This window comes from Meles meles, chromosome X (genome assembly GCF_922984935.1).
Source record: "Meles meles chromosome X, mMelMel3.1 paternal haplotype, whole genome shotgun sequence".
NCBI classification, from domain to species: Eukaryota; Metazoa; Chordata; class Mammalia; order Carnivora; family Mustelidae; genus Meles; species Meles meles.
The window spans coordinates 117,934,630-117,948,109 of record NC_060087.1 but is presented as its reverse complement, the minus strand read 5'-3'; the positions used below and the strand labels follow the sequence as shown (position 1 = coordinate 117,948,109).

General features: G+C 51.0%; 1 protein-coding gene across 2 annotated transcripts; it reads right to left on the bottom strand.

Annotated features, from left to right (window-relative positions):
• Nucleotides 1-1,797: 1,797 nt before the first annotated feature.
• On the bottom strand, nucleotides 1,798-12,942 carry ZIC3 (Zic family member 3). Of its 2 annotated transcripts, none has more exons than XM_045995645.1 (3): nucleotides 11,480-12,942; nucleotides 10,190-10,353; nucleotides 1,798-2,024 (listed from the first exon to the last, which is right to left on the bottom strand). In XM_045995645.1, exons 1-3 carry the CDS (start codon nucleotides 12,537-12,539, stop codon nucleotides 1,875-1,877), a joined length of 1,374 nt encoding a protein of 457 aa, XP_045851601.1. In that variant the 5' UTR covers nucleotides 12,540-12,942; the 3' UTR covers nucleotides 1,798-1,874. The 2 variants fall into 2 exon arrangements, with proteins under 2 accessions (XP_045851601.1, XP_045851600.1); XM_045995644.1 differs by lacking the exon at nucleotides 1,798-2,024 and adding an exon at nucleotides 8,038-9,342.
• Nucleotides 12,943-13,480: the final 538 nt, after the last annotated feature.

The following is a 13,480-nucleotide window of genomic DNA, read 5'->3' as shown; positions in this document are numbered from 1 at the left end:
CACCCCAGTACAAATCGCTGTGTTTTTAGCAAAATAATTCATAATGTTAAAACTAGGAAAGTACCCAAAAGCAACAATAGCTACCTGCCAGAGGAAAAGAAGGGATTCTCATTTGTTCAGGGATGACTGTGTGCCAGGTTCTCTATGGACTTTTTTTGTTAATCCTTAGAATAACCAGCTGGCTTATGCACCACTTTGCAATCTACCTTTCCGAAGGCTTTTTGAGTAATCCCATTATAATACTCCACTGCCTGTCTGAAAGAACACAGTTCTTGTTCTTTTTTTTTAAGATTTTATTTATTTGACAAAGATCACAAGTAGGCAGAGAGGCAGGAAGAGAGGAGGAAGCAAGGCTCCCCACTGAGCAGAGAGCCCTATGTGGGGCTCCATCCCAGGACCCCAGGATTATGACCTGAGCCGAAGGCAGAGGCTTCAACCACTGAGCCACCCAGGTGCCCCCACAGTTCTTGTTTTTAAAAACAAGAACAAAACAAAAAATGCTACTAGCATTGTCCTAAAGGGATATAAAAATGTCCAATTTTCGGGAGCTGAGAATCAAAGAATGATAGGCTTCCTTGACTGGCCTATACTCCCACTCTTGATGTAAATGAACAACAAAAATCAGAGGGAGATGAGCCATTTTCCCACTACTTAAAAATTACAGTATCATCAGTCTACTTAGAGATTTTAATAAAACGGGATCTAAAGAACCAATAGCAATATACTCTCTCGGGCTGCAATTTACAATACCTCATCACGGTGTAATCACGTCAAATAAATAGAATGATGGCCACTTGCAGATTACATTAGATTACAGATGTTAAATTTAAAATGAGAAATCAAGTATCTGGAGTTCCAAGAATTTCTCTGAAGGGTCTTCATCTTCTCTAACACTACAGTTAATTAACAACAACTTGTGTTTTAATAACACCTATATCCCATGATTCTGTAAGTGTCCTAATCAATGGTTGCCAAGTTGTCTACCCCCAAGAACCACTCTGGGGCTCCAGAATAATAGACATGTAATGTAATGTGCTATAATGTCTGCTCTCCAGAGGCCCCCCTTTCTTCTTCGAGGCCATCTTTAGCTTTGTCTTTCTCTCTCTTGCTCACCCAAAGACTGGTGTGCCTGTGCTCTTGGTCCTCCCAACTCCCATCCTTGCTTCTAATCACCCCTATCAATCCTCGACTCTGCATTTTCCCCAACTTCCTTGGCACCTGGCGAAAACACAGTGAGCTCAAAACAGTTGCTTGAGGTTTGTTCAGCGGGTTGGTTGGTTGGTTGGTTGGTTGTTGCAGGTTTATTGCTCCGTGAAAGCCCAGCTATATATAAATTGTCCCATTTCAACAGGTCAGTCAACAGTATTTAGGAGTTTGAGTTGTCACCGTAATAAAACAATGATCACAAAAAATTTTAATGGTTTTATTTAAGTCAAACAACAATTGTAGGGATCCTGGGCACTGCTTTTTGTACACAAGCATACACAATGAACAAAACAAGCATTCGTGTTTCTAGTTTTAAACACTTGAGCTCTACACGTGGAATGCAGATATTTGAAAGAGATTTTCAACAAGGTCAACACAATGCATGAGATAATACACACCGGGTTATGAGTTAGGCCAGTCTTCACCTCCCTCTTCCCACTTAGAAGCCTAAAGCGGCAGGGAGTGCAGGGGAGGGGGCCCGGGGGGGGGGGTCGGGGGAGGGGGGGCATTTTTGCTTTTTCATTTCACAAATGATTGCTCAACACAGACTGGAATACACCAAAAGAAGAAAATGGTCTTTTTTTTTTTTTTTTTTTTACCTAGGTAAGAAGCTACTACTCTTCAAGGTAACAGACATCCAAATTGATGTGGTTTTCTTTGAAACCTCATCAGTAAATCATTTCTTGCACAGTAGGTTCGGCATTAACCCTGCATTTAGGATAGGTAGTGTTATGGAGGGCTGGCTGCTGCATACCAACGTCAGTATCAAGTTCTTCGTCGGGAATTAGAGACTGTCCCGGATGCCAAGCAGGACAACACTGGCAAAAGAACAAAAAGTGAACTGCAGATAGGTCAAAACAGGCTATAAGCACTCGTAGAAAGATGTGAACTGCAGATAGGTCAAAACAGGTTATACGCACTCGTAGAAAGATGTGAACTGCAGATATAGGTCAAAACAGGCTATACGCACTCGTAGAAAGATGTCTTAAACTGTTACTGCATGTTGTTATAAATGCTACTTTAGAATCGAACACAATGGCATCTTTTCTTTTTAACACCACACGTTCAAATGGTCTTTACAAGTACGTCGTGTTCCAACGCAACACATTAGACAACATACACATCCTATTAGGGCATCGAACATAATAAACTTGCCATCTGCTGCCGGCTATTTCTACATTTACCCTCCAGTTCTCTCTCTTCATCGGATTACTGTCAACAGGTTGAACCGTCATCACATTAAAAATATGCAAAACTGTTTGCTGTTACGTGATTTTTAAAGACAGAGATTTTCTTTCGCTGTAAGGGATTTTGTGGAAACCAGAGTTTCTGGAATCCTATTCAAAGAAGTTTTGCTCCCGTGTTATGATGAGTCCAAGTATTCTGAACCACTCCCCCTTTTCATGCTTTCTGCAAACTCTTGTGTTTTTCAAGCTGTAAATTTCAATGGTTATGATAGAAACCAAGCCTCAGTGGGAAAAGCAGTGCCCTTCAGAGTCCTCAAACAAATAAAAGAGTTCCACCAACTGATCCCTCATCCAGTTTTGCAGAAAATCCATTCACAGAACTCCTATGCAAATCCGCCAGTTTTACCATATCAAATGCCCCAAAGCACACTGCAGGTATCCAGGGGAGACTGTTCACCAGCGCATCTTTAGCTTGATTTTAATGTCAATTTAAGAGAAAATCCGGGCTCTGCAGTTCTTAGAGAGACAAACTGCCTCTCCATTAACTAAAGCTTTTTCAAGTTAATGAACTTTTCATTTTCCACACTTTCGGCACCAAGAGATTTAACCAGGGAAAAGCTCAAAGCTCAGGGTTCAAACTACAGCATAGAAAAATAAAGTATAGACCAAGCACCATCTACTTCCTTTGATCTCTCAAAGATGTCAATACTCCATTCCAGTGAGGGGGTGGTGGTGAGGGGAGTGGCTCAGCCCGGGAAGGAAACTTCAACCGAAGGGGGGAAAAAAAGATCTGTTTGGTGGCAATTTCAAAACAAGTTTCCAAACTGCAGAAGGGGCTGCAGCCTCTTTGACTTGCAGGAATTACACATAAGAAAAGAACAGAAAATACTACAAGGCATGCTTATTATTTTAATTGCCCAGTGGTTTCCAATGCAAAGCACGACAACTTAAACGCATATTCCAAATTCTTGCTCCAAAGCCGTCTTCTTTGTGCACTGAAAAGGAGGAAAGACAACCCCACCAATTGTTCTCTGCAGATAAAGGCACTGTTTTGCAGATTTTCCCCCAAATCTGGGCCAGCTTTGCTAATGACCTGCCCACCCACCTGGGACCGTTCCCAAGGTGGCCCCCCAGGAACTGCCCCACACCTTCAGGTGCCCAAATGCTCGACAGTGGGCAGCCCCGAAAAGACTGCCTTTTCGTTTAGCGGTTGGCCTCCACGAAGACGCAACCTGAAAGAATTCGTGCCGCTTATTTTCCTAGGGGAGGCGGGGGTCAACAGCTACATTTTTGGTCCTCCCGAAACACACATGTGAAAATGAATCTACAATTTTTTTCTGCGGGGGGGGGGGGGGGGCACGAGCTCAAGATCCCAAAGCTACCAGGGGTTCTTTCACCCGCCAGGATTTAGGCAGTTAAGAAAAAGCTGAATGAAAGTTTTCGGACTGTGACCTTTTTTGCCCCCCCCACCCCCCCCCCCAGCGTAGGATCACCAGCTGTTCCAGCACACACAAAAGCTGCGACAGTGCCATTTCTCAAAGGCCCACGTTTAAATGAGATATGCCGAAAACGGGGCCCGAGCTGTAGGGTTCGAACGCGCAATGGCCTGTTCTAAACGGAAACGGTACCTGCGTGCTCCCCTCCCGGGCCCCGCCATTGTCCTGGAGGAGAAAGCGTCCGCTCATTAGCATTTTTAGGGGGCTCAGAGTGGCTGCGGGCTCCGACCCGGCACGAGAACTCAAAATGGCACCCCCCACCCCGGAGGGCCCGGAGGGGAGGTTTTCGGTCCGGACGGGAGGGTGGGGCGGCCTCCAGCGGGCTTCAAGTCCAAGTCCCCTGGGAGCCCCAACCCCCCAGAGGGCTCGCCAACTTCCCACGCCCAGAATGCCCTGGAAGAACTTCTTCGCTTCCGTTTTTTTTCCCCAGTTTTACATTCGGCCGCCACGACCTACATTCCCCCGCGAGGCGCTCGGAGCCGAGGAATAACGAGGGAGTTTAAAGCGCACAGCAGTTCGGCAGCCCGCAGTCAGCGCTTTGCTGCGCTCCGCGGGGGTTCGCATCCGGCCGCCATGTTCATCACTCGAGAGCTGCCCCAAAACCACCCCCCTTCCCCACACCCCTCTCCTCCCCTCCCTCCCCGCTCCGCCGAGGTCGCGGCGCTGCAAAGAGGCTTTCAACTCTGCCCCCACCCCCCTGCAGCCGGAGCGGCTCGACGGCTGCCGGGTGTGCGCCTGCGCGGGAGAGGGGGCGGAGGGGGCGGAAGGGGGGCGGCGGGCTTGAAAAGGCCGGAGCAACGGGGAGCGGGGGAGGGGTTGGGGCCCGGGCCGAGCCTACTCTTTCCTCGCAGCGGGTCCCCGCTCCGGCCCCGGCCCGGCTCTCGCACGTGCGCGCTAAAAACCCACTTCAAAGTCTGCTCCCGGCGCGGGGTCGGCCCCCCTCGGGGCCGGCCCTCGGACCCTCGCCCCCCCACCCCAACGCGGGCCGCCAACCGGGCCCCGAGCCTCACTCCCCTCCGGCCCAAGGCCCTGCGAGGAGACCGGGAGGGCCGAAGCCAGAGGACGCTCGCCTAGGAGGCCCCCGCAGCCGGGAGCGGCCTCCCGGTGTCCGAGGGCCTCTCTCCCTCCTCCCGCCCCCCCTCCCCCCGGCCAGGAGAAAATGAATGGAACACAAAGTTTGCGGCCAGCGCTACGCTGTGGCCTTCGGAGCTCACCATTGTTTGGGCTCGTATTGACCCCAGGTCCGGATTAGGCAGCGGCTGATTCCTGCTTTACAGCCCCGCCGGCCTAATGAGGCCGGGAGGCGATGGGGCGCGAAGCGTCCGCGGAACCCGGGCGACCGCCGGCTTACGGCCGCCGAGGGCCCTGTAGGTGGAGGTCAAAGGGTCAGCGGGCCGAGACCGCGAGAGAATTGACCCTAGGAAGCGAGGTCCCCTCCCCGGAGGGGAGGCCGGAGCCTCGACCGGGACTTGCAAGAGTTTGGTATGTGCGAGGGACCCTGGGCCTCCCGACAAGGGGCCAGAGCAGCGCGGAGCGGGAGCCCTGACTTCCGAAACGCCTGGCCTCGTCCCGGGGGCAAAGCCTCGAGGGTCAGCCAGCCCGCGAGCAATGCAGCCTAGCTGCCGGCGAGAGAACCCGCCCTTCGGGGCATGGGCACGCCAGTGGCGATTCTTACAGGAACTTGAGTGGCAAGAGGCCCTTCGACTTTTCTGTCCGGGGGGAGGGGGTAGGCGAGGGTGCCAGGAGCGCAGCGGCAAGGAGACAGCGGGCCGCGGGGGGGGGGGGGGGGGGGGGCGGGGAGGTCCTGAGCACAACTTTCCAGAGAGGCTTTGTGAGCGGAGGCGGTCCCTGCTCGCTCTCCAACCTTCGCAGTAGCAGAGACCGACTGCCCGCTTAGCCTGGACCCTGATCTTTAACCTCCGAACTGGAGGAAGGCCAGACTTCTGTCTGCTGGGAAATAGACACCTCCCTTTCCCCACCCAACAGTGGCAATCTTAAGCTAAACCACCCATTTTGGAAAAGATAATGGACTTTTAACAAAGGTCTTACCAGGTGCAAGAAGGAAAATAACAGGTAGATCACTAAGAGCCCAGCTGACGTTCCTGGTTTCCAGCGGATACATCTTTAGGGCTGCGAGGTTTTGTGTGGGGAGGGGCGCTTATTCTTTAAGGTTTTTACTGAAAATTCAAGAATATAAATGTGCACTCCCAGAGTCAGATTACAGAAGAAATCTGTGAAAAGTTTTCTACTAAAATGAACTCTTCTTTGCCAACAAAATGACAGGACGGAGGACACAAACTATTGGAGAAACATGATGCTACACCAGAATTAGGGGAAACCATGTAAGAGGGACCAAGCTTTTACTTTGTCTTAATATTGCTTCTCGCCATTGTTAACTGGTATCTTCCCCTCTCAGGACACAGCGCTTTACCGTAAAATTTTACAGTAGAATAACACCAAGCCTGCTAAGGAAAAAAATCAAAGTCTTCTTTATGTCTCCTAAAGAGATATTTAATATTTTTACTGGTAGGGAGGAGAAGCAAGTTTCTGAGAGAATCCTGCAACCAACCCACCAGTCAACTCCCATTTAAGATTAGGATAAGTTGGGGGTGCAGACGAAATTCATGAAAACAGTAAACTATGGGACCTCAATGCATATTTCAGATGAAAAACACTATTTGGATTTAAGTTGGAAGACATTTAGCACCAGTATTATGAACATACACTTCTGCAAACCTGCTGAGCATATAAAACGGCCTCTGGTTAGAAGTGAAGGAAAAATCCTGAAATAGGAATTTGGTCCAGCATCCTCAATGTCAAGGTCAAGATTGGAATGTCTGGGGTAGGAGTGGTGGACTGACCAGGTTACCTGCTCATCACATGTGAAGTCATCCCAATCTTTCTGTTGATGGCATTCAGGCCCTTGCCTTGTCTACTGGTGGAGAAAAGTGGGGAGGGGAAAAAAACCATTCTCCACAAACAAAAAACTGCATCCAAAGCAATTTGCAAATTAGAAACTGTCAGTAATTGTCGACAAAGATCAGTAGACAACGACAAAGATCAGTAGACAACGTAAAATAGACTGCTTCACCTGTATCCAGGAAATCAAAGTTTCTTTTAATTATCAGAAGTTCTCTAAGCATTTCGATTTAAAGGTTGATTTATTTAACATGAAAAAAATCAGGCACTAAATACAAAAATGTTATAAATACGATGTGCCAAGACTTTATTTCTTCAAAAAGAACAATGAACAAAATTCTAGAATTCAAAGTGATTATGTATAATACCAAATTGACTGCCACCAAAAACCTAGAGCATTGCCCCTTCAAGAGAAGGAGGTACTTAAGCCTATTCATTACATTTCTAAATTCTTTACAATTCCTTATCTCCACCACTCTATTTGCTGATTTCCAAGCTGGTTATTCATGCAGAGACTGGGCTCTCAATATTAAACAGCACCCTAAATTAGTCCAAAAAGTCTCTCATACTCTACCCAGTCCAAGCCCCCAATATAATAATCCGTTTTCTTCATATAACAACTGTAAAAGAACTGTTTGTCTTCGCTGAGTTGCTTCGCTGAAGATTAAATGGATTGTTAATATTTTATCACAAAGCAAACAACCATTTTTCAGTTATTGATTTTAATGGAAATAATGCTCTTGACATCTGTGCCTACAAACCATGAACTTTAAAAATACATATTTTGCAAATGTTTTTCTCTTTCCATAGTATCATTTCAGAACCGCTGCAGTTATTACACCGCTATAAAAATGTTATGAGTAACTGGTAATTATGAATTGAACTATATACAGCAAAGCAAATCAGCCTTTGCCCTTCTGAAACTGTAAATGGACTATGGTTCTTTTAAGAAGCACTTTAACCATAAGTTAAGCACGGCTCAACTGGCCTTACTCATCACCACTGTTTCAGACACACGCTTACTTTTGAAAATAATATAGCTAGATAGATTTGATAGGCAGATTAGATAAGTCATAGATACAAACATATATATGTATATGGGTGATTTCAATAGAATGCAGACAAGCATTCTGCCCCGATGTTCATTTTTATGTAAGGTAATAAAAAACTAAGGGACATAAAACTCATTAGGTTACCTTATGTTTATATATTTAGGGCAGGGATGATTAAATCCAGCTTCTCAGTCTTCGAAATACAAGATTGAGATGTCACGGCCACTAACTGAACTCATCAGTAATATCTGATTTGCATGCCAAAAATCCAGGACAAACACATTTAAACTCGCAGTTAAACAACCATCTGAGCTATAGATAAAGAAAGGAGGATCTCCCCCAGATGGAAACGGACACTGTAAGGAATCTACACTGCAATAGAAAAATAATTTAATAATTAAAAAAGGGATCTGAGTGAGTTATAAATATCAACAAACAAGATTTCATTTGCTTACGTCTCCTCTTTGTAGAGGGAAGCTGTTACAAGAGAAAGGAGTCGGTTCAAAAAACTGTAAATTGTGTTGTTCTTTCAAAACAATAAAATTTAATCCTAAAGCAGTTATAATCAAAAGCTGTACAGCATTTGTTAGAAAACATTTTTTTTCCATAAATATTGTTCAGTTCCCGGCACTTGTAGCAATAATTAAATTACAAACGATAAATATGGCATCAATGGATATGTATTTACAAAAAAAAAAGTTATTACAAAAGGCAACTGTATACTAAACGTCACAATCTGTGTAGAGTAACATCACATCCTCAGCCTGAAAAAATACTGAACAGTTTCGACCCCATTAGACAAAAATACATTCACAAGTGTAATGCTTTGAGGAAAAGTTCAAGACATAACAGGACTTTGGCACGGTTTAAGACTGTGAGAGTTTAAACAATCACCACTAAGGCGGAGAATTTCCATCAGTTTAACATCACCATCACCAACAAGCCTTCTATAAGTTCCTCTCAAGAAACAGGACAAGTGTTAAAATGAACTCAAGGAGTTGAGGAATGGGGTGTGCAGAGAGCAAGAGAAGAGGGAGGAAAAAGCAGTGAAAGAGATTTTTTTTTTTTTTTTTGAAAATCCTTCAAATGCCAAAACATATTTTCTAATCCTGAGCAAAGGGCATGGCTACTTTTGGATCTCGCCCAAAAAACCTTCCTGGACAATTGAAATCAACAAGATGTAACCCTATATATGGCCTCTTGCCTTAAAAAACTCCATTTCCATCTGATTGGTCTCAGTTTCCTTTTTAAAATGCATTTGGTCCATTCTATGGTTAACAGGGTTTGTGTTTGTGTTTGTCCTCAGACGTACCATTCGTTAAAATTGGGAGGAAGTCCGGGGTTGTGGCTGGTGCTAGTTTGAACTGCAGAAGGGGTTTTAGTGGTATCTTTACTGTTTGCAGAAGCTATAGCGGGTGGAGTGGAAGATTCATAGCCTGAACTGGCAGCAGGGGAGGAATCTGACCCTTGAGATTCATGAACCTAAAATTAACATGTATATATTATAATGAATATAATTCCAACTGGCATTGTGCAAGCAAAAAACAAGAGCAGAATTCGAGCACTGTAAGAGCAAGACCGCCCAGTGACCCACTTCAACGAGAAATGCTGCTGATTTGGGGGTTTTTTGTTTGTTTTTAATTTCCGTATTACCGATGTCTAGAAAACCCGGAAGATGGTCGCCAACACGACCATTTCAGCCCTAAGACTGGCATTACGGAAAAGGCATACACCGCCCTGTCTTATTCGTTCCCTTTCTCCGCGGATGGAGTGGGATAAGCACTTAGTTTTTGGGGGGCCTGCAAAATACGCCCTTCGCGGCCCAGGTTTCCCCAAGCCCGGCGTCGGCTTGGGAAAGCAGGTACGGAGAAAGGTGGCCTAGGCGCCCGGGGCGCTGCAAGGTCTCAGACGAATGCGTGGGAATCAGACCACGCTCCTCGGCCCTATTGTCTGATCTGCTGGGCAGCCGAAGAGCGAATGAACCTCCCACCCCCGGGTTCGGCGCGGGTACTCCGGGTTTCCACCGCGGGCTGTGCCGGGAAAGAGGCGGCCACTACAACCTCAAGCCCAGGCGAGCTCGGTTAGAGCTTCCCAGTAAACAACCAATTGTTCCCTCTGCTCCCTCCTCCTCCCCACTGTGCCGGCCCCACTGTGCTCTCCCCCACCCCCACTCCGGGTGCCCAAAATGGGTTCAAGGTGTCACCGCTGGAGCAAATCGGATTTAACGTGGAGGATACAGGGTTGGCAGCGCGAGCGCGCTTCCCTTCCGCGGCCCGCTGCCGGGCCGAGTGTTTTATAAACCGCCGACCGCTAATAAAGAGGTAATTACCTTCATGTGCTTGCGCAGGGAGCTCGGGTGCGTGTAGGACTTGTCGCACACTTTGCAGATATAGGGCTTGTCCGAGGTGTGCACATGCATGTGCTTCTTGCGGTCGCTGCTGTTGGCAAAGCGTCTGTCGCAGCCTTCGAATTCACATTTGAACGGTTTCTCACCTGCAAGAAGCAAAAACGCATAGGGGCAAAAATGTGGTCAGGGCCCGGAGCTTCCTAGGGCCCAGAAGACGGAGACGTAGCGCCCGGCGGTCTGGCCGGAGAGGGAGCGCCGACTGGGGGGCGGCCGTGGCATCTCGTTCCCCTGGAGGAAAAATGGAGAGCGCTGGTTGAGCCCACTGGGCTGGGGAGTGGTGGTCGGGGCTGGGGTGGAGCAGGGCCGGCCCCGAACCTGCGCGTCCCTTTGTTCTCGCGCAGGATGGGGAAGCCTCGGGCTCCTCCAAACTTTCCCCTAACTTGTGCTTCCATCCCACCCGGGCCCGGGGCTCCCAACGCGTGGCCACGCTCCGCCGCCAACTCGGCGATGTAACCCAGCCCGGGCGGGACAATGGACCGGGGACGGGGCAATCCCGTTCAGTTTCTTCTTTGTACCTTTTAACTCGCCTCTTTCAAACGCGGCAGTTTTGCTAAACTAGTATTAAAAAGCATGGGTCGTCGTACTTAACGTTCGAAAAGAGAAAACTATATATAATCCGGGGGCTCTGGACAATTTTACAAGATGTTCGGAACAAGCCACGAAAACTGAGGTGCCTTTTCTACTTTAGCTTTCCTCCCGAAGGGCTGAATTGAACCTGGAACTCCAAATAAAAATAGTTTGACAAAAGTATCAGTCATTTAATTAGGAGATATGCCAATCAAGGGTAAAAAAGAGCGGAAGTAACCGAAAGTTAGTTTTCATTAGCATTTCTATGGTCGCCTTCCCCGAATGTGTGCCGAGAGCTTAGTCTCTTGTAAGCAATCCGCTCTCATCACATTCGGAATCCCTTCCTAGTAACCCAGAAAAGCGAGACAAAAAGGGGCGGCGCCAGTTTGTTCCTGGGCGCGAGAAGGTTCCAATTAGTTCCTGAACCCGCGGAGCCGTCTGCTCGGGAAGTTAGAACTGGGGTAAAGCGCCGCGGGGCGGGAAGGGCTAGAGGTGGAGGGACACTGACAGCGCTTCTTTCCCCAACCTCCCCGGCGGGGCGCCGCCCCTCTTTGGTCGCCACCCCTCTCGCGCGCTCGGCTGGTCGGCTTCGCGGCGCGGCGCAGCGCGGCGGTGAACCCCGCGCCCGCCTGCCTTCCCCCTTACCTGTGTGGGTCCTCTTGTGGATCTTGAGGTTCTCGGAGCGGGCAAAGATCTTCCCGCAGCCAGGGAAGGGGCAGGGGAAGGGCTTCTCGCCCGTGTGCACTCGAATGTGGTTGACCAGTTTGTACTTCGCCTTGAAGGACTTGCCCTCGCGAGGGCACTCCTCCCAGTAGCAGACGTGGTTGTTCTGCTCTGGGCCCCCCACATGCTCCATGGTAACATGTGTCACCAGCTCGTGCATGGTGCTGAAGGTCCGGTCGCAGCTCTTCTTGGGCCGGCTCAGCTGAGCCTCGTCGATCCACTTGCACGACAGCTCCTGTTTGATGGGCTGCCGCATATAACGGAAGAAGGCGCCGGGCCCGTGGTGGGCCGCCACGTTCACGCCCACGTTCATGTTCATGGGGCTGTAGTTGGGGAATTGCGCGCCGGCCACGTAGGGGTCCGTGCGCGGGCTGGCCACCGGGCGGTACGGGTCGGCGCGGCCGAAGAGCTCCCCGCGCAGCCCCAGGTGGACCTGGTTGTTGTCCACGTGCCCTGTGGGCGACGGGTGCCCGGCGCCCTGCTCATGCAGCCCAGGGAAGAGCAGGTAGCCGGGAGGCTCGGGAATGCCCGCTGGAGCGTGCAGGCTGCTCGCCGAGCCGGCGAAGAGCCCGTGCTGCCCGCCACCCGAGGCCGCCTCGCCGAGCCCGGAACCGCGCTGGCGGAACAGAAAGTCGCGCGTGGAGTTGAAGGCGGCGGAGGCGGCACCGCCATAGCTGGGCACCTGACTGGCGTGGTGATGGTGGTGATGGTGGTGGTGGTGATGGCCCAGGGCGTTGGCGTAACCCGAGCCCTGCGGCGTGAACGCAGAGCTCTGGCCCGAAGACAGATCGTGAGCCGCGGCGGGGCTCAGCTTGAAAGCGGCGGCGGCGGCGGCGGCGGCGGCGGCATGGGGCGAGTCCCCAAAGGGATTCAGCCCCATGCCCGCCGGCTCGCGGTTGGGCATCTCGTGGTGGCGCGGCGCGCCGAAGCTGCCCACTCCCAGCCCGGGGAACTGCGGGCCTCCGTCCAGGAGCATCGTCATGGGTGGGGCGTTCTGGGCACAGGCGATACCGCTGAATTGAGCGAGAGTGCCGGCCAAGGAGATCTCCGAAGTGCCGTACTGGGCGAGGGGTGGCGGCGGCTGGACACTGCCGGGAGACTCCCAAGGCAGTGCCAGGGGCTGCAACTTTCCGTCGCTGTGAGAGTCTCCTGCAGAGGGATAGGAGGGAGGAGGGGAAATAGAGGAGCAGGAGGGCGGGAGGAGGGGGGAAGAAGGAGCGGGAGAAGGGAGGAGAAAAGACTCCTGGAGTAGATCTGGTTTAACAAACTAACAGGCGCGCACAAAGAAAAATAAGCAAAATAATAAGTGGAGGGCGGAGTTGGCCAATCCGGTCCCGGGCACCCCTCCTCTCCCGGAGAGAGCGCAGCACCGCGGGGCCAGGAGGCTCCCTGGGCGCCGGCCTCCCGGCGGGGTTGCACTTAGTAGCCGAGTCGGCTCGTGGCCGGCGGGCAGGCAGCGGGCTGGAGGCAGGCTCGGTCCTCGCCGCTCGCCGCGCGAGTCCCAGCCTCTTCGCGTCCAGAGTAATGTCCTTGGACTGATAAAGTCAATCACTCACTCCTCTCACATAAACCGAGCGGGAGGCCGCGCGGCGCGCGCCAATGGGGAGCCAGCTGGCCCTGGGTCACCTGACCCCCGGCCCCCCAGCCCATTGGCCGCCGCCGTGCTGATTGGCAGCGCAGAGCGGGGAACATGGCAGCCGCAGCCGAGCGACCGCCGCTGATTGGGCCGTGGCGGGGCGCCTGGCAGGTGAGGCGGCGGCCGCGGCCCGGCGCCCGCGAGTGGGCTCCGCGGAGCTTGCGCTGCTGTGGGGAACCGGAGCCAGGCTGGAGTCAGCGGCCGGCGGGGCGGAGCCGGGCCTCTCCCCGGCTTCCCTCCGGCCCGAAGCGGGCAGGCACCCCTCACGCTGTACCCGCTTTGGCCAA

Excerpts from the sequence above, each read along its gene's own strand:
- ZIC3 (XM_045995644.1), bottom strand. The coding sequence starts at position 12,539 with ATGACGATGCTCCTGGACGGAGGCCCGCAGTTCCCCGGGCTGGGAGTG. Across the intron at positions 10,354-11,479 it reads CCACAAGAGGACCCACACAG|GTGAGAAACCGTTCAAATGT; the intron begins GTAAGGGGGAAG and ends TGCTTCTTGCAG. Across the intron at positions 9,343-10,189 it reads CCCTGCGCAAGCACATGAAG|GTTCATGAATCTCAAGGGTC; the intron begins GTAATTACCTCT and ends TGTTAATTTTAG.